A 21,544-nucleotide genomic window follows, 5' to 3' on the forward strand; every position below is an offset into this window, starting at 1 on the left:
ACACAGCAGGGCAAGAGAGGGGCAACAGGAGTAATTGATTGTTGGGGTGAGGAAGAGGGGGGAGGCACTTCTGCTTCCTAAACTGCTTTCTGGGCAAAAAGAGAGAGGAGGGGGAGATAATGCAAATACGCCCCTCTGTAACTCATTCTTCACCAGCGACACACCTCGAATTGTCACCTGTTGTATCCAGGAGGCGGGTGGGATGAAGAATGTTGGGGAGGGGACGGGGGCGGCTGAGGGGGCAAAGTGAAGCCTAGTGTTGTTAATTAACCATTAACCAGTTTCCTCTCTGGGAGACTGTGTTACACAGCCATGACTATGCTAAGAATTTCAGCCAGACCATTACTGAGTGTTCTGAGCTGATATCTGTATTAAAGTGATAAAGAATACCCTGCTTGTTCACTCCTTTACCGATCCATCATAGCTGGGAATGATGGGCGGGAGGCTCTCTCTCTTTAGAACATAGTGTTGATAGATTTGAACCACACAACCCCCCGACTTTAAGAGCAGGTATGCAGCTCTGTCGGCAATCAACATATTCCACCTCCACAGGAGTTTTTTTTTTTTTTGACGTGCACAGAAGAAACTTATTAGAATTTGCACATTTTTGTGGTTGGCCTGAGGATGCAGGAAAAACAATCCAACTATTTACAAAATGCAGCAACAAAGGTTTGACTCTTGCGTAACCGGGAGAAAAAGAAATGATGTGAACAGAAAACATCACATGTAAACGATTTTCCCCCAAAACATTACCAGGTATCATCAAGATCTAAATAAATAATAATAATAATAATAAAAAGCACGGCTCCTTCTCAGGCTGCTTTTTGATGTTTTAGCCCTCAGCCTGATTTAGATCATTTTGGTTTGTAAAAGTCATGAGTGCCTGCAAAACAGAAAACAGCATCATGCAGCTACAGCAGCATTTCCTCCAGGATTTTATTATGAAGATAAAGAAAATCAGGAAAAATCTAATCTGTTTTGTCTTGTAATTACTTGGTAAATCAGTTTTAATGTGTACATTGGATTCTCAGTACCTCAGTGCAGCCTTTAGAGGTCTGGAAATATAACTGTGCCACAATCATCTCAAATGTTTTTACATGAAGAAGCAGAATTTAAACATGTTTCATAACTTAAAGGATATTAGAAACAAGTGCTAACAACAACTACTAAGCCCAATCAGAAACAATGACACAAACCACATGAAGATGGTGTTACACTCCACTTCAGCTTCACCTCAGCAGTGACACTGTTAAGGATGACTGACTGCCTCTGTCATCTATCACATGAATTCCAGGATGACAAAATGGAAAGTTTGACTTCTACAACTCTCCCTCTCTAACTCGTCTTCGCCCAGACTTGCCTTAATTGCAGCGGTTGGACAGTCGCAGAGTGTAGGTTATACTTTCTGTGAGCAGACATCGGCGTTAGGCATTACAGATGCCAGCTGTTCACCTTTTACATTACATTGCATATTACATGATGCTAATAAATGCCTACTGAACAGATGGAAAAGCCCCTTGTAAAACCTACAGAGCATCAAGGCAGAGTAAGTAGAGCAGTAATGATGAATAGACTTCCGACTTGAGCTACCTGACCCTGCCCTCCCTGTCTCCTACTTTCTTTCCACCTCTGTCAGCTCCTGCTCACAGCTAATTGAGAAACCAGTCAAAATAACAAAGTCTTGAGGCTGACTTGGATCAGATTGAGTCCAAATTGACATCTGGTTTTTCTTACTCTCCACTATAATTGTGAGTGGGAGGTGAGTGCATGCACAGAGGTGGTGGTGGTGGAGCTTCAGTGCTACAGCATGAGGCTATCTTTGAGGGTGGGAGGATGTGAGTGGGTGTCTGTATGAGAGCGTGAGAGAGACAGAAAGCAGACGAAGGAAGACACAACAAGATACAAACAGATGCGGCGACTGCAAAAAGAATAATGGCACAACATAACCTGGTGCATGGTGGGTAAGAGACGACTGTCCTCTCGTCTTTCTCGTCCTTTAGGCCTTCATCCCGGTGATTGCTCACCCAACACCATGTAAATCCCCTACACTTTAAGCATGTGCACTTCTATCTTTAAAATAACGAAAAGTTCAAAACTCTTCGTCTTCCCTGGCCTCACTTGCTATTAGCGAATAAAATATCTTTTAAAATTCAAATGAACCTTTAGAATGGGCACATTTACCTCACCAAGGTTATTTCCTCTGCAGTCTGATAAGAGGCAACTCTTTATGTAAAACGTCTTTGTCCCTACATGTATACGACAGAGGCAGCTCAATTTCCAGACATCAACTCAGCAGTTTTTAATCTCTCTTGAAGGACCACTGCTCACTCACTTATACCCAGTAACCTGAGACGTCAGTGGTGTAGCTAACACTGGCATGACTTGGTTTGCAAAAGCAAATGTCCGCTGTTAATAATCTTTGTTGGCCAGGTATGCACGTCTGGCTTGATCAGCTGTTTGAATCCTCTTTAGGAACAAAGCATTCTTCAGCAAGTCATTCATTCTCCGTCTCACTGTGATACACACACATTTATAGTTTGACATCAAACTCGCAGGTAAATATGTTACAATGATACACAAAGGTTTCTCCTTACCGTCCATCTATGTTTCTCCACAGCGGGTTTTGAGAGTCTTGTCTCCTCATCACCACTTCCTTCACCTGAAGCCTGAGGAGACCAAACACACATTTAACATTTAGACATTTCTCTTGGTTTAATTCAGTGCACACAAACCTGTAATATCTGAAACCAGTGTGTTGTCCTTCAACTGTGAGTGTCAGAAATAATAGAATTTAGCAATTTAGGCCAAAGTTTTTATTGAATACATGTCCAAATATCTTAACAGCATCATCTCAGTGTAGTTTACACTCTGTGTGACATTATTAGTGGTGTGTTTTAGTTGTCTATGACGTCTTTGTTGTTGTGACTCAGTTTTTTATGTTGCCCTCTTGACCAGGTCCCTGATATTTTAACCTGAACAAGTCTTTTACCTGGTGAAATGAAGGTGTTGTCAGGACTCTCTGTCTCTCCACTAATGGCATTAAGTTAAATGCTTGAATGCTGTATTCTCCTGTTGCATTCAAGGCCTCTCTTGCATCTCGATGTGTCCTCTGTGCCCTCAAACAGCTGTGTGTGAGGTTATCGTTTTAGATAAAAGGCACATCCTGAAATCTGAAACCTCTCATTTCCACTGGGAATGTGAATTTCCCCCTTTTATCCAAACAACATCTAAACATTTGACGACAGCGAGCAGTCAAGTCCTGAAACTTTATTGTCTGTAAGGACGAGGTTTTGGTGGTCTCATGGAGCAACAGCTGTGAGGGCAGTGTTTGACTAAATAACAGACAAGGCTGCTGGTGGGCTGCAGAGAGGCACTTGTGTTTGTGTGTGGGTGGTCAGGGTCAACAAGCTCAGACTCTATACTTCTAAATATCATTCATTTTCCGTCTTACTGTGATACACACACAATTATAGTTTGACATCAAACTCGCAGGTAAATATTCAATAATATACAAAGATTCGTTTATGATGACATATATATTAAATTTATTTACCAGATTTATTGTTGGTAATAAGCGATGTAACATGCTGGAATAAATCAACACAATTCATTACTTATGTCACTCTAGGACATATCTGCCTTAATTTAAATACTTGTTGCAATTTTCAGTCACTTATTGTTTCCTCTACTTTTAACTTGAGTTAAATGATTCCATAATAACTATGGACTTGAGCAGAATTGACCAGCACATATGCAGTTTATAGTGATAACAGTGAGTAATATTTGAGACAATGAAACCCTGATTTCAGACATGGCTCAACAAGGCAGACCTCTCATTTCAAGCCAGAGACAATGTTGACAATGTTGTTGGTGACAGATTTTATCAGCTGTAGCTAGCTAGTTAATTAACCTACTGTTAGCTAAGTCGGATAAAACGTTGTTTCCCGCTGAATTTTTAATGTCTCCAGTTCACTACTTCTCTGGAAATGAAGTCGAAGCGCTAATTAACAGTTAACTTGAAAGTCTTTAACCTTGAAGGTAACGATAAGTTACTACTCTAAGCAGCAGCATAAGCTAGTTAGCTGGACGTGCTAAAGATCAGAACTCACGGTGCGTTCAAGTTGTACTCAAAAGTTCCGACCAGAACGCCCCCTGAAGTCGGATTTCCAACTTGGAAATTCGAAGCACCCCGACATAAGAATTCAAGATGGCGGCTCCTCACATCAATAGTAGTAAACACTCTGCTAATGTTCCTGTTTATAGCAGTTCAGTCTTGATTCTGTTCGGTTTTTATCTGTGGACATGTTGCTACGCTGTTTGTAGAGCGGTGTTATCAACTGCTGTTGCTAACAACGGCTAACAATGACAATAGCTAATCCGGGATACGTTTGAATCGGCTCACGTTCGTGCTTAACGTTCTTTTTGTCCGAACAGTTAAGTCTGAACGACTTTTTAAGAACGTTCTGAGGTGGAGCAGATTAGTTTTGAAGTTGTCTAACCTGTAAGAGAGGCTCTGTGAGCGTCCATGTTTTTACGACTTCTCGACTGGAGCGCCGTTAACTCGGAGGTGACGTCACTCCCAGTTCTAAATGGAACGCAGCGTCATGTTAGCTCGCTCACAGGCCTGCTGCGCCTCATTACCGTTGCTAAGCTACGATTGGACAATCACTGTTTGGGGGAGGGGTTTTGTTAACGGTCAGTTTTTCTCCTCGTCAAATACCTTTAAAAAAAAAAAAAAATCCCTCGAGCTTTCAGTCATACCACAGCGTTTCATTCACACCTGGTACATTATCTTTAGAATGTGAATAGCTGTCACTCACCATATCGGAGTCATCCTCATCCTCTTCACAGTGTCTCTCAGCAGCACGGGGGTCTCCCACCACCCTCAGCTCACCGATCACCCCCTGATGCAGAACAAGGACACTGATGTTTGATGATGAACTGCACTTTATCTCACACATGTAAGACGTCTCACTTTCAACACATGAATACAGATGTGTATCTGTGGAACTGCAGTGTTTCTCAGGGAAGTCCCCCTCTTCCACTAAAATCAGAGGGGCTCTTGATGTCTCCAGTTTTAGCCTGTGCCTGTGAAGTGCCACTATCTCTGCCCCACTCTGATACATGTTCCCACACAGGATGCTCACAGATAGCATGAATGCTATCTTCCTGCCTATCAAAGGCCCATTAGCTCTTTATGCAGAGGTGGTTTCTCTGCTGCTCATTTGACGCTGACTCACCAGGATGACTTTACATCGTGAGAAAAAAGCCAAGTGGATTTTTTAAGAGAACTTTGAAGATTAATAGAAAAGGCTCTTTGACATTTTAACCCCGTCTCTACACAGACTTTTAATGGTTGTACTGTTTTGTAAATAGTCTGATGATTTAACTGACATGTTATGGCCTCTCTCTAACAAACTGCTTTCGATCTTCATAATAAATCATAGATGTTAGTAACAACAAGACTAAACTGTCACTGCAGCATGTTTTTGGCAGTGATGGCTCATAAGAAAAAGAAACATGTAAACAAATCATATTTCAGAACAGAATGTCCACTTTATAAAAACATAAGGTAAATATTTAGATGCCAAAGACGCTCACATAGTCTTAATTTGATTAGGTAAATTAAAGTCACAAGACCCCGGGAGCCAAGCCGAGCTAAGGTCAACACACAGCACATGGTCAACAATCCTTTTCTTAAATAAGCACTTTATAAAACAGCTTTCTGAGTAAAGATCAAGCCTCAAGGAAAACGTTTAGATGGACTTGTCTCATAAAAAAAAAAAGGGGGAAAACATGAACAGTGAATGTTAAAACTGAGGAAGCAGACATGATGTTTCAGCTGGACAAACACTAAATACTTTACTTGAGGGGCTGGGAGCCAGATGGCAAGTACTACTGTGGAATCTGGACATATTACTAATGTAATTTAGTATAATTACCTATTACCTTTATCATTTAACTAGTATTATTTAAGGATCCTTTTTTATCAAGGCCTCATGGTTTCAGTTTGGTTCGTATAAACAGAACAAGGTCATTTATGTCCTCGTAACCTCCTAAGTGCAGGGTGAAGGATCACCACCATGTTAAAGTTTAACTCAAAATGAGAAGAACCCAAGGTCATAAGGTCATGTTGGCACTTTTGTATGTCCACTGAAAATATGGCCATTACACATATGCCCATAAACCAGCCATTTATTAAACGATATTGAAGGGCGTCCATTTCAGCAGCCAGTAAAAACCTCTTAATGATATCTTCTAAGACAAGACAATCTATGAATTAATCAGTTACACACTTTCTCTTTTATATCAGGGTTTTTCAGTGTGAAACTATTACTAAAACTATATTGCACAAATTCTGTTTTTCCACACCTGAATGTTCACAGTGTACATGTTTGTTTCTCTATAAATATCACTGCTGTCAGAAGCAGAATGAACAGTTGTCACTCGTGCACATTTTGCTGTATTTCGTCTGTGCAGGAAGCCATGAGTGAACTGCTATAACCCTTTTACAGAGAAAGGTCAACGTTTGTTGCAGTCAAATGACTGTGGTTAATTACATCCCAGCTGTGAGGTTCTCCAATTATTTGCAGACAGCTTTAAGGAGGATGGTGGTGAGGTGGTGTAGACATTTATGTTATGGTTTTGGAGTAGGCCAATTTGGGCAATGAAATCATACAAGGGTTATTCAACCAAGATGATTCACATGCCTGACTGTGGAAAATCAAAACACTACACTGCACTTTTCCACCGCAGGGTTTCCCATTGCATCGCAGTCACTGTCATAAGGTGTAATTACATTGTGTATCCCTTTGTTTCCCTCTAAACAGACAAAGCCTGTGTACTCACCAGGAACTTCTCCGGATCAGCTCCTCCAGCCTGCCCGACGAAAACCCCAGCACCAGTCTCCAGCTCCATCTCATCCGGGGACCTCTCGATGCGCATCACCTGAGGGTCTGTGTCACAGTTGAGGTAGAACATCACCTTGTCATCCCTCACGGCGATGGCGAAACGCGTCCAGGTATCCCTCATGGAGGGCACGAGGAACCTGGCTGCCTCATACGACTGCTGTGAGTCAGGCTCTGTGTAGTACAGGATGACGTTCTGGTTGCCGCCCTGCACCTCCGACAGTTTAACGCCCACGTACATGATCTGCTGTGAGGCGTCTGTGATAGAGAAGATGACTCCACCCCCGTCAGAGGTGGGCTTCAGGTTGAAGATGAGGGCAAAGTCTCGGTAGAACGGGCTCGGCAGGTGGGCACGCGCCAGCTGGCCCTGTGTTGGCATTGGGGCCGAAGACATATCCGGGACTGTTGTCGGGCCCGTAGACCTGGGTAATCTCACTGGGAGGAGGATCTCCCAATCAGATGCAGCAGGGAGACTCCACTGTCTTCTACAGGGGAGAGAAAAAAGATGTTAGGCCACAATATGCAGAGAATAAAGTGTGTGTTAGAAGGGAAGGCAGCATGGCAGGGTATAATGTTAGATCAGGCTATTAGGCTGCTGGTGGAGTGTTTGATCGATGGAGGAACAGCTGTTGTCACTTGCACAGATGATAGATCAACAGCATAACTGGTCGTCGCTTTTTCAAATAACATAAAGAACATTAACACGTGTCATAAGCTTGAAATGAGAATTAACAACAACCTCCTCCAAACTAACTGTACCTTTCCTGAGAAGCGTTGGAGAAGCGACTGCTCAGGGGACCACAGACAAACAAACCAACCATTTTTACAACTTCTAGACTGCAATATGGAAAGGGCTGACATCCCCAAAAAGCAATGGATGGCTCATATGAGACTAAGAGACGCAGATTACTTTAGCAGACTTTGTAAGGCCGGTATTCCAAATACAAGCCCTGCTGATGCCAAACTCCTACCTGACAAACTCCTGTTGTCCAGGAGGGACAGAGCACGACCTGAGAGCTGACTGATTTAGCTCTCACAGTATATATGTCATCTCTACAGCAGAAAATCACATCAACAGACCAAGAAACTACACAGACAGCCTTCTCATTGTGCTGCGTGCAGAGCAGGGTAAAGATGGATAGCTATGCATCACATTCCTGAAGATAAGAAAGAAAAACTCTTCCGACTTGTGTGACATCTGCTAAATGTCACAGCTCCGGGGCACATGGGGACCAACAGCTGGGCCTCCTGCATATCCCTGCACGCTCCTCCATCACCATGGGTGACTCGCATAATTATTGGAGGCGTATAGGAAATGCAAGCAACACAAAGAGCAGTGTGTAGTCATTCAGACGCAGTGTAGTGTAGACAGTCTTTGTTTGAGAACAAATCTTCCTGTTTGCTCAAAAATAACATTTTCTCATGTTAAAAGAAAAAAATCACTGTTTTGGGAACACTTGATGTAGTTTCTGGTGCTTTGAAGAAATGCTTTGGTTTACCACCTGGTGACTAATGTGTGAGCTCCACTGCTCAGTTCAAAGCCTCCCCACTGCCCCGACTGCTGGAGATCAGTGAGGTCGGCGGTTGGCTTTGTTGAGAGCTTAAACACGCAAGGTGTTTAGCTGAACCTGAGGTCCTGCTCTCTGCTGTACAACCATAAACACCAGTCTGATTGTTCTGCACGCTATCTGCAGGCTAAAGATGTTTTAATTTGAATCTGAGCTCACAGAGAATCCAGTCAAGCTGCAACAGGACAGCAATAAAAATACTTTCCAGTATTAATTATGCAGTTTCCCTCTGCGCCAGTCGGACAGATATCTCTAAGACTCGTCAGTAGCAGACTGTACATTGTGATATGTACTTATTTCATCATACACATGCCACCAGATACAATCTGGATCTTGATGGAAAATCCACTAACATATCCAATGTAGCAGATTTTAATCAAGCTAGGGCCCATGTCTAATATCCATATGTTACTCTGTAAAAACACGATGAAACTTTCTAAATGTTAAAATCCTGAGACAATCAAGACAAAATGAAATGACAGATGCAAACAGACACAGAGAGGCCCAGGTTCAGGACCACAGGTAGATTGCTGCATGGATGGCAGTGAACAATAAACTGTCATTTGCACCAGCCCGACCAGATGTTTACTTTGATTAAGTCAGAAGGAGGAACCTGGAGGGTCTCTTCAGTGGGCCTGTGCTCACATGTCTGGACCTGGCTCCCTCCTATGAGCAATCTCTGCCAGAGTAGGGATTGAAAAAAGCGAAACTTTGTAGTATCTCAGTGGTGAAATCCATCATGTGGGAAAGCACACCATTTTAATGTGTAAATCCTCCTGCTGAGGGTGCAGACGTCAACGTGCCAGCTATTTATAAAGCAGAAACACTCCATAACTGAGCATGCATGGTACAATTATTTTTCTCAGAATGATATTGAATGTGTTTAAAAATGTCTCCTCTGACTGCAGCGCACTTCTTTGTTAAATCTGCAAGAAACATGCAATTTGTTAAGCATACGTTAGCAGCTAGTCATAAAAATGATTTGATTTGTGTGCAGATTAAACTTCAAGGTCTCTAATAAGTTGGAATGTGAGGCGCATCTCTCAAACAGAGCCTGGTTGTCCCTCAGCATGCAGCATTCCTCGCTCTCCTCCCTCCAGAATACCACCATCTCTTTCTCAAACATCTGATTTTCTGACGCGTTTGCCAAATGAGCAGCAGACATCCTTTTGGAACGTGTGTCCACAAGCTTTCCAAAGCCCTCATTAGTGAAACATCTCCCCCATTGGTCATCACCCACACCAACCAGATGTGCACTCTTTCGGACTATGCTCAGAATTCAGTTCAAAAAGAAGAAACATCCATGTGAACCGGGCCGTGATTACACAGTATCACCATTTACTACAAATCTAAAAATGTATCCTGATGCAATTTCACCTGATGCTGAAACAGAGAAAAAGAAAGCTTGGGACTGTGAATGAAGGCAATTTCATTACCGGATGTAAAGCAGATGAAAAGGTTTTTCCTGCTTTAGCCTTCCAAAGGAATGCTTTTGCTGAAGCCTGTCCAATGTGCCTGCATTGTCAGCAAAGGGCCAACCAGTCATTCCTTCTCAGAGATCAAAAATTGTTGGGTACACAAAGGGTTCACCATTAGCATTTTAAGTGCAATCTCAATTCAGGTTTTCCAAATAGCTTTTGTTATCCAGTGACAGCTTCAAGGCCAGTTGGGCATAGAAAAGAACTGTTGATGAATGGAGCGCTGTTGGGTTTATGGTGCTAGTTTGTCTTGTCAAGAAGACCACTTACTGACCTGGAACCCAGCTCTTTTTCATTTCCTAGCATTCCAGGATGGGGCACCAGAGTTTGTGATTCCCTGTTGATAAAGCTGTATATACAGCTTTGGGAAGAACAGGATCCTGTGTAATCCATGGGAAAACATTTGAACATCTGGACAGTCCGAGAAAACGTTGTGGTTTCAGTGACTACGCTCCATCACCATTTAAAACATCCCTGGAGGCCTGCTGACGAGGGCAATGATCTCTCCCCTCAGAGGTGGTCAGTGGTCTGACTGCGTGAGCCATGAAAATTACAGTCCCATGATTGTTAAAAAAATGCCTTAAATTCCTAATGCATCTGCAGCATAAACTATGTCTGTAGTACTTGACAGCCAATTGATTTAAAAGGGAAGCAAATTAAATTTGGCCACATGATATAGTGGTTGTGTTTGCTTTCTGCTTGTTTAATCCCTGTTTGATCTTGTGGTTTCAGTGTATGTCTGGCTGCTTACAGGGTTGAGGGAAGTCATTTGTAATGCTGATCATGTTAAATCAATGACAAGCATTTGGTGGTTTCAGTTTTATCTGTGGAGATAAGATTTAATTTGATATGACAAATGCATGTGCCTGTTATATAAGAAAATGTGAGCATTCATACATACAGTCTTCATGAGAGATATGGTACCATGGGTACTTTATGGAACTTAAATACTACATGAATTATAGCAACATAAAATCTATTGTGGCAGATACATGTGGAAACTCCACTACAAGGTCTCTTATATGTCATCAAACTAAAGAAAATAAAAAACTAAAGTAGGATGTTCTGAATATGAAGGAATATCAACACCATCAACAAGTGGTCCTTGTAACATTTCGCAGTGTCCTTAACCTGATGAAACAAAATGCTCTAAAAGAAAATATCAAACCCAAAAACCACATCACAGTCCAGGAAGGAGATTTTATGTTGGCTCATGCTGAAATCAGACAAATTTTCTACCTGTCAGTAAAAAACTCTGGGCAGCACACAGGGTATAAACAAACCCCCCACCACACATAAATGTCTTTTTGGAACTGTGGTACAGTATTTTATAGATAAGCACAGAGGTACGATGGAAAGAATTCTAGATATATTTACATCCAAATCATTCAAAATGCTGAAACAGCACTATTCTCTTTCAGAGTGTCACAAATGGGCCATTACCCATCTCACAACATCCCTTTGCTTCTGCACTGTGTTTAGCAACACTGCCTCATCAGTTCTGGTTTTGTACTAGTGCAACACAAACCGGAGGGGGCAATGAGTTTCTGGCAGCAAAGGAGTCGGACAACACTGTGCCCATAATTGGAACCCTCCTGAGAGCCGAGTCAAAATGATTCTCTGGCAAGCGGCACGCAGAAGAGCTGGAGCCAGCTTCAGCCTTCCTGTCATGAGATACAATATCAATCTCGGCTCAGTGGAACCATGGTGCTACGAATCAGTGTCAGACCACCAAAAGGTTGTACAAGCCCCAAAACACAGACTCCATGTACGCAGACATTAAGACACCACCAAAAGAGCAGTGTATATCTTAACAGGAAAACATCCTCAGACCACCACAGAGGTGGCAAAGGAACAGGATTTCATTTCATTTAAATGTACCAGCCTTGAAACTGACAGAGAGTAATGGAATTCCTCATACAGGATATAGTTTTACCGTCAACTAACCAAAATAAATTGCAGTTGACCTTTAGACCCTGATATGAATGACTGCTCATCTTTCAAGCAGGAGACTGGTAACCATGGAAAAACATCATTAAAAGGCCTATTGTGCCCTAACAATCCCATCTTACCACGGGGGTAGCCCCCCCGCAGTAAAAGGATCACATCTGACAGATTTCTTAAAGTTTCCACACACGCACTGATATCTCTACAATCTTCCCACAGTAATCTCCCACATACACACATCTATAGAGTGCATTCAAACATTTCTGTCTATAAACTGCTCCTTTGTGTTTCCTGCCCCACGCCGATGGCCCCGTCTTTAATTCATCCTAAAATACCAACTCAAAAAGAGAACCATAAAATATATCACGACATTCTTTCATGACAGGTCATAGTTAAATGATGTAGGAGTGTTGTGGTATTAAGCCCCAGAGCAAAATGAGCATATGAATGCCCTCCTCCTACACATCAAGCCAACAGAGCTGCAGAGCCAGCAAAGCATCTGGACCTTCCCAGACTTTGGTTCTGATCAGTGACTTTAAGAGGTCAAAGGACTTGTAAGTGGGTAGATGCAATAGGCTTCGGGTTACTGGAAAATTAAACATTTTTGGCTTTGGTTAAGATGTTTCCAGAGCTTTGTGAGACATTATCTTGGTCATTTGTGTGTGATGTGATTCAGCACTAGTATGATCACGGGCTGCTGAGACACTGGCATGAGCATTGACAGACACGTGGAGTTGAGATGCTAATGGGGAACCTCTAGCTGACTCTAAAGTGCATCAGTTATCCTCAGCATCTAGCTATATAATAATATGCTCATGTGTCATGAACACTAATCCTAGTCCTAAGAAGAAGAGAAATCCACACTATCGCCTCACATGCCAACTTTTGGAAGCTCAAACAATTTCAAATAAATACAAATCTATTTGGGCACAGATGTGTCACTTAGTCCTGGAACCAGAAACTCATGTCCACTTGTGTCTGTCACTGGAGCAAGCTGTCAGAAAGATAGCAAAGCTGTAAAAAGACACAGTCTTGAACTCAGTGATATGAAGTGAGAGTGGAGGGCAGGACAGTTGCCTGACACAGAACTGAGAATACAGGATGTTCTCACATAAATCAGCCCTCAGTTAGGCAGTAAACATCTGAGTCACTTTCTCCATCATTTTTTCAGTCACCAGGGGCAAGGATGATATTTGTTTGTTTAAATCCTAAAGAGGATACTGAAATGCATACTGGTCCTGTTTCTGTTTAGGATTATATCATAAATCTGTTCAAATGTTCCAAACAAGAAATTAACTGTTCTTGTGTTTGACATAGCAAATTCACTGAAGAAAAAAAAAAAGCTTTTTGACACAGTAATTGTAGTAGCACATGTGATCAAGGAGTTTCTCATGGAACTTCAACGATCTAGATTATGCACACCACTCCACATCCGAAAGAAACACATGCCTTGAATGGTATTATTTTTTTTACTTTAAATGTCACCTGGTTAAATGTGTTACCCGAGCACAGTAAACTTCCAGCTGTCAGTAGCATTTTGATACACACAGTTGTACAAACTGACATGTCACTGAAAACCACTGATGCAAACACGACTGCCTCCCATGCATGACAACCTAATCTGTCCAATTGTGGATGGACAAACGCACATCAAGCTCCCTGCAAGTCAATCACTGTCAAGAGACACATGCAAGTCTACATGCCAAAGTATCTACAGTATTTCATGCACGAGTTGTTTTGAGAAGAAGAGCTTCTGTTTTGCAATGTCGTGCCAATGTACACATACAAAATGTACAAAACCAAGTAACGTCCGCCTGAGAAAAACATTATTATTTAAATTAATAACCCAGAGATAAAATACACATCAGTTGGATTGGTAATGAATCACAAACCCACTGACCTGACTGTGTGTGTGTGTTGTGTGTGTGAATGTTATAATGACCTTCAAGGAGTAAGTCACGTGCAATCCAAAGGACAAGGGAAACACATACATGCAACAGGTTAAACACTGCAAAGCGTACTGGCACCATGCTTGTTAGGCTGTAGCCAGAACCTCCTTTTTCTTTTAAACCCATTTACTGTGTATAGGAAACAAGACATTGTTAATCTCACTGACTCGGGTTCTAACAGGGATAAATGTCAATTAATTGGGTGGGTACTGGGTACTGGGTACTGGGTATAGGGTGAAAACTCCAGACAAACTGGGGGTAGGGATTTTGAAAACTGGTTCAAAATGAATCCCAAACAAGGATTGATTTGAACCAGTGATTACCTTTCTGGTTACTAACTGACAAGCACTGATACCCATCATCCTCCTCATCCGGTAGAATGTGGCACTCCACAGGGAGGTGTCCCTCATCCAGGAGCATCCAGCAACTGTCGCGCAAGACTTCGCAGAAACTCCGGCAAGGCAACACCGGCAGTGGACCCAGAGAGCCACACTTTGGTACCAAGAGAAGGCAGAAAAACCACTCCAAACTGTGGTGGCAACGTGACTTCAACAGCCATGCCCACTTGTTCAGGAGTGCCTGGACCTCCTCCACACTGCTCTGGTTGAGGTAATTGGGCACGACGAATCTTTGCCCAACCATGGAAGAGCAGAAAGGAAGAGCAGTATCTAGCAATAAGCATTGTGGGGATTCTACGACTCGTGCTGATTTAGCTACTTCTGTATGGTTTTCAGCTACTGCCTGGCTATCTACAGCTGTCTGGCTAAATAGGGTTGCCTGGCTGGGCTCTTTCTCACTTACTGGTGTTTGTGTAGCATCGAAGATGTGACTGATATGGGTGGTTGCCACAGTGTTGGTAGTTGTTGATACAGATTTAGGCTCTTGAGGTTGGGTAGTTATGGGTATTAAAGTAGTGTCCGGTCTCTTGCTAGCTGTTTGTGTTGCTGTTTGGTAACTTAACATTTTTTGGGTCTTAGTTGGTGTTTGGGTTGTAGAGAGTACCTGGTTAACTAATGAAGCTTGGCTAGTCTGTAAAACTTGGTTGAGTAAAGCTTCCCGAGTAGCTGTTGATTCACCGGCTGGTAACTGAGTAACTTGTACTACTTGGTTGTCCTGAGTGACCTGGGTAGTCTCTAAAGAGTTATTGCCTTCAACTGCAGTTAGCAAATCTCCTGAGGTAGAATTTTCATGAGAATAGTTTGTCAAATCATAGCTACTGTTAAGTTTTCTAATGCTGCTAGTATTATTGGGGATTTCAACAAAGATATCAAGATTTTGCTCTGATTTTAGTGCTACCAAGATGATTACCCTCATCTGTTAAGTTGTGAATGATCATGTCAGTCTTTTCAAACTTCAATTTTAGCTCATTTGTTTGGGAAACTACACTACCTCCACTATCTAAACCCCTATGATCAGTGAGCATTGTTGCTCCTTGTTGGTTTTCCTTAGAAAACCCTTGTTTTTCAAAGCCAGATCCAAGGCTAGTTTCAGCTCCTGTTGCAAACCCAGATTCAGACCCGAATCCAGACCAAAGACCTGAGCCAGTGTCTGCTGCCAATTCAGACTCAAGGCCAGATTCAAATCCTGATATGTCTCCTGTAAATGTTAAATGATCAAATCCTTCAGAACCCATACCCTTTAGTGAGGATGTGACATTACCAGCTTTGCTTATGCGTGACGAAATCCCTGCTGTGTCTTTTTCTGATGTTTGGTCGTTCTCCGGTTGTGTTGTAGGTATTAGAGTGGTCAGAAGAGGAGCCTCAGTGGCCTCACCCCATGTCTGCACAGTCATTTTGAGCCCATGTCCCTCATCAACGATCTCTGCTACAAGCTTGTCCTCTGTTGGCTGTTCTCCACTTCCTGCTGGACTGCCAGACCCCTCGTGGTCCACTGTTGGGGCCAAAGTTGTAGTACCAGTCCAGGACCAAAACCAAGCATCAGAGCAGACAACCCATTGGGCCAACAAAAACAAAACTCCAACATGGGTCTTCATGTTGGGCATAATGTCAAGTCTTGACCACGTCCAGCCACTTGATCAGGGTCCCAGAGTGGACTATGACATGTCCACACAGCCACTACACTCCTTGCACACTCTTTCCTCCAGCTCTTCCCCCCACACACACTCCACTCTGCAGAGAGGAAAAGTGAAGAGGAGTGCCCCATTCAAAAGAGTAAAGGGGGAGAGCAGAAGGAGGTGTGCTCCGTATTGGCTGCCCTGCCAATATTTCCTCTCCTAACTCCTCCTTCCTCCTCTTTCTCCCTTTGTCACAGCAGTGAAAAGCGATCTCTCCTGCTGACTGATACCTTAGAATTACGGCAGCCTTGCCTTTCAGTGTACAATACTGATGCTTTCAGTGTTTTACAGAGAGGGGCAATTTGTTCCCCTTGACTCGTTCTCTTTGTTCAAACATGATAATAAGAAAAACTACTGATCTACCTTTAAAAAACAGAAAATTGTGTGAAAATGCAGTGGGAGCAAAAGTTGTGGTCTTGTGGTTTTCTGATTGTAGTTTTCAACAAGAAGAATTGGATGTTGTACTGTGGTAAAGATTTGAAACATAGGTTCTAGACTGAATTCCTGCTAATGGATTAAAATTAGTCCCATTCCACTGCAACAATGGAACCAATTACAGAGCAAAGTTGCTGTTGTGATATGTGTGACATGTTCAATAATAAAAACAACCTGAAAACAGTATCTTATTACAGCAAGTGCATTCATTTATGCAAACTCATTATCTTATGTATTTCCACTGGCTTGTCCCTGCATACATTGTCCCTGCTCTCCATGATGCCATTTATTGCTCAATCCAGTTTAGACCCCCGTCTTCAGAGCTCTGTAGTTACACGGTAATCCAGGCGTCACTTTCTTGTCCAGACTGGTTTCTGGTTATACTGCCTATGGGATCAGTTGACAGAGACCCTCGACATCTGCTAATCACAGATTAGTGATAAAAGGAACAGCCGGTTTGTGCGAGTGTCTTTCTAATAGTACTGGGTTTTTAAAGTAAATGCAGGTGTTTTGTGCAAATAAGCTCAGTTGCTGATAGAAAGAAATTCACATTTGTGGACAGGATGCAACCCTTATGGTAAAACGTTCCACATGTTTATGCTAAGATGCAGGAATATCTTGACAAAGCTTGACAACTTTATCCTTGAGCTCAGTGTCATGGCCTGGGGTCATTGTTGACCCAACTGACCCCTGTCTGTAAGATTATGTTTGTTCAGTCTAACAAAGGAGGAGGGTGAACGACTGAACCACCAAAGATATGTATAGCCTTCAACACTTTATCTACTTCACGCATGTATTTTAGGTATTCAGATAATAAAAAACCAGACTAGTCAACTGTAACATATTAAAGAAAATAAGATGCTCACTTGTTTATCACAAGACCAGATTATTTTTTGCTGTCGTGATGAAAATGTTCATGAAAGGAAACATTGTGTTTAGTCATATGCTTCAAAACATGACTAAGGGGCTTGGCTGCTTCTGTTGCCTGCCCAATTTCCATTAATAAGAAAAGTTATTCTTCAATAAACAGAGAAGAAAAAAGTTGATAAGTCATTAAAGAAAACAATAAAGAACGCTGATTCAAAGGAAGATCTGAGCCTGTCTATCCTAACCTCAGTGACACAGTTTTAAGAGGGTGGGTGTAACATGATTACAGTAAATGGTTAACCCTCTGGGAAAGAAGGAGTTAACATTCTTGAGAGTGTTACCAAGCAATTGTTCACTCTAACACTGTCAAGAAAAGACAATTTAATTATAGATGTTGCATGAGAAAAAAATAAAAATAAAAAGAATGACAACTTTCTGTGGGAAAATAATTCATTTTCATGGCAACTTTTAGGCAATGCTGTGCAAAAAGGGACTATCACGAAATGTGTCTGTTCAACACAGAAAAATTCAAAACAGGATGATGCTGATCTATTCTCAGCCACAAGCCAACTTTTCTGTGGTCAGACCAATTCAATGCAACTGTCAGTTTCAATTTGTCGGTGTGTAAACCAAAATAAACTCTGAAACAGGTAATGATTAGCATTGTATTATTGTGCAGGTTGGGATTAGAGAATAACATCAGAGCAGACGCCTTTTTAGAGTCAATCAGACAGTATTTTCACAAGGTCGGCTGGAACAAAGGCAGAGACCAGAAATCCAGAAATCCATACCAAAAGAAACTGTCTGACAGAGAACACATCATCAGAAACTCCAATCACTGTGTTATTATTTCAAAGATGACAATGAATTAGCCTGAGGGTGTGTTTGGAAGTTTTCACACAAACATGAAAGGTGGGGAACTTTCCAAACAGACCTGGGTGGCCAGTTGTACCCCCCGTCACCTTGTCAAGAGTCTCCTTAGAACTAGGAGATGATCTGCTTATTTTGGAAAATACAAAGGAAGAGACAAAATTGCACTTAATGAAGTCAGTCAATACATTCCTGCTTTGGAGTGACAGTTTTTTAGGCAGAGGTAATCTGCAGATAAGAACATATCGTGAGCTTTGTCAAAACTATGCGTCCCTCTTTTCAACGTCCTTTTTCTACTGCTACCTGCATACACTGTACACATCTGTAAGAATCATGAGGACGACACAGACAGATGATTTCCTGTTTGGAACAGGTGATTATGGTTGAAAGGTTTGCACCTTACTGCACAGAAGGAAGAGTCTGATGGGACATCAAACTTAAAGAGATAAGCAGTTCCCTTCATATGTGTTATTTCAGAAAGTATTATAAGTGTTATTTGACAGAAAACAACAGCTGGGTATTTGGCAAATTCAGTGATTCTCATTCTGACACAGACTCATGAAGCTAAAACGAGCCTTTTACAAGGGTTTAAGAACTTCACTTTATCCAGTTCACACACTGGTCACCTGTCAAACCGCTGACAGAGGACCATAACATCAGCAGGGATTTGTAGCTATTTAAAGGGTAATAAATAAATAATCATTAACCTTTATTGTATTTGGGTGGTTTAGCTAAAATGTTCAGCGTTTACTACAATAGTCAGGAAAAAAAATTAAATTTAGCCATGGAGTTGGTCAATGTGGAATCAAAAAGTGGACAATAAAAGCACTGAATTCATGTATTTATTATTACGTTTTTAAGACTCTGCAGATGGTATTCCAGTGGTATTCCTTATGAATTTCAGTAAAGTCTGTGACCTGTGAAATCCTGAGATGTTTGAGCAGGGGCTGGACTGAAATTCCAGGACTCCCCAGTGTATGTCCTCACAATGCACAGACAAAAGCATGAAACCTTAGACCTGGAATGAGTCTGAGGGGCTGAGACCATCAATGGGAGGCTGAATGATCGGCTAATTACAACACCAACAAAACCTGCTGAACATAATCCACGAGGGGGCCGAAGGCGTCCAATTATCTGTCACTGCCTGCTGGTGTTGTATGCCACACTGACTATCACCCAGATATCAAATTTCATATCCAGAGTGCCAGTTTCATCAGTGCTAAATATAGCTTCTGTGAATAATTGAAGAATACGAGGTCGTACATATGCAACAGGATATCCTAACTGGCACTGCAAAGAGGGAGGGTGTGCATTTAGAGTAAACCCTCCCTACAGGCAGACCCCCTACTGAGGAGTCGGACCTGAGGTGTAGCTGCTGTACAAACACAAAGGCATGTGATTAGACGCACGTTACAACACAGGTTGACAATTCAAAAACACGAGGGTCTCTCCTCTGTGGCACAGCTAGAGGTCCTTTTGGCAGCCCCCCCCCCTCCTCACACCTTCACTGATGTTATTTCAGCGAGTGGGGGTCGCTGACCTCTCGCTGTGAGTCACAGTGTCGTCGCCGTCTCTCAGCTCAGAGGCTGGGAGTTTCAAGTGACACACACAAATCAGGACGTCCAGAAACACTGGTGAACGAGCCTGCATACGGCTGCGGTACATGTGCACGTCACAGCTGAACAGCAGTGTAAACAGTAAGATAAACATACACACACTCTGGTGAACACATGGCCAAAACACACACACACACCCCTGGCTGAGCTGCAGCCACAGAGCATGTCACAGCTGCAGAAATAAAAATACATGAGGAAATGCCTGTAACGGCTTCACCGGTGACGCTCAACACCGTGCACCTCTCTCTCTACACGCTGCATGTCTCTGTTCACAAAGTGAAAACTTCCCTGTATCCCACAGCAACAGGATTCAACACAGCAGTGAATCTCTGTACAGTGAAGGAGTAAATTTAAAGCCTTGTTGTTGTGAATACTGAATGCACTCTTCTATTTTATCTCTTCTTGTTGTTACGTCTCATGGGAAGTAGTGTAATATAATGCAGCAGGCAGCAAGTCTGTCCTGGGAACTGAGGATAAACCACAGACTCAGAGAGCAAAGTCTGAGCTCTTTATATCAGCAGTGTACATGCAGCAGATTGTGCTCTCAAACATATACTGCTACACCACAGCTGAATAAAAGCCCTTATTTCAAATGACATCTTGTCCCACATCTCTGAGATAAGCAGTGAATGTGTGTGGGACAGTCAGAGAATGAGAAGTGGGGGGTTGGTTCACAGAATGGAGGTCACAGGGTCACAGCTATCAGATTAAGGGGGGAGAGGGGTCCTGCTTCCCACAAATAGAGACTTATCACAGTCCTGGAGTGGCATGCAAGAGCAGGTTGTGAGTGAGTGAATGTTTCCTGCAGCGGAAATGACAAATTCATTGTCTAACTGCAGACAACATGAAAACATCGTAGAGTGAATTCAGATTAACAGAGTTAATTTCTGGTTTTCCAAATGAGACACGTGAGAGAATCTGAGAGTCTTGCTTTTCTGTTTTTTTTTCTGTTTTCTGTTTCTTTTCTGGTTGTGACGAGTATTTTTTCACATATTTTTTAACGTGTGATAAAATAATTGTTAGCTGCAGTTCTGAATGTTAGTATAAAGTATTAATTAAGACCTGAATTAAAGAGCAATGCTGGCGTTTCTCTTTAAAGGACATTACAACCTTTTTGTCATTTTGTATCATCCTCTCCAAAGAGCGTAAGATTTAACAAGTGATCAATGCACCTCTATCAAATCCCCGCCAATACTTTCCTGTATGTGCTGAAATGAAGCAAAAAGCACTCATTACACAGGCTGCATCCTTCTACTGAAGGATCCAGTATCCTGTGGAAAGAGACAGACCGTCAGACAGAGGCCTGCAGGCTTTCTCACAGTCCTGCTCAGGCAAGCAGAAACAGCTTGGCTGTCACTCTGAATGAGACACATTCCACAACAACAGGAGAATATGTAGCCTGTGGTGCCTAAACAACAGTTACAGTATAGGAAAGAGGTGAAGGAGTGTACTGTACAGACTCCAATGCTTTACCAGATTTAACACATTAAAGACACACTTTAAGATCAAAGCTGGATTATTGTTTTGTACATAAACTGCACCCTGAGAATATGTCAGCTGTACACTCTGTTCTGAAACACCATGAAATTCCCTGCTGACTGATGAGTGACAGCTTTGGTTGCTTTGTTGGTTCTTTGGCTTGAGATCAAATCAAAACCCATGAAACACGAACGTTTTGGGAAGTGCTGCCCATGCAGAGAAACAGAGAAATGTCGAGTTCTTTACAGTGATTTTATGTAAATAAACTCTCTATAACTCACAGTCATACAGCTGTCGGGATGGACACTGATAAAAAGAACGATCTCATTAGGTCTCTAACTTGGACTGTAACG

General features: G+C 42.2%; 1 protein-coding gene across 1 annotated transcript in view; it reads right to left on the bottom strand.

Annotated features, from left to right (window-relative positions):
* Positions 1-21,544, bottom strand: part of col18a1a (collagen type XVIII alpha 1 chain a) — a 58,333-nt gene that overhangs the window by 14,570 nt on the left and 22,219 nt on the right. The window contains 5 exon segments of the mRNA XM_018683173.2: positions 2,595-2,666; positions 4,821-4,904; positions 6,850-7,275; positions 7,277-7,360; positions 7,362-7,393. Of these exon segments, the coding sequence (XP_018538689.1) occupies positions 2,595-2,666; positions 4,821-4,904; positions 6,850-7,275; positions 7,277-7,360; positions 7,362-7,393 (698 nt within the window).

Source organism: Lates calcarifer, linkage group LG1 (genome assembly GCF_001640805.2).
Source record: "Lates calcarifer isolate ASB-BC8 linkage group LG1, TLL_Latcal_v3, whole genome shotgun sequence".
Classification (NCBI taxonomy): Eukaryota; Metazoa; Chordata; class Actinopteri; family Centropomidae; genus Lates; species Lates calcarifer.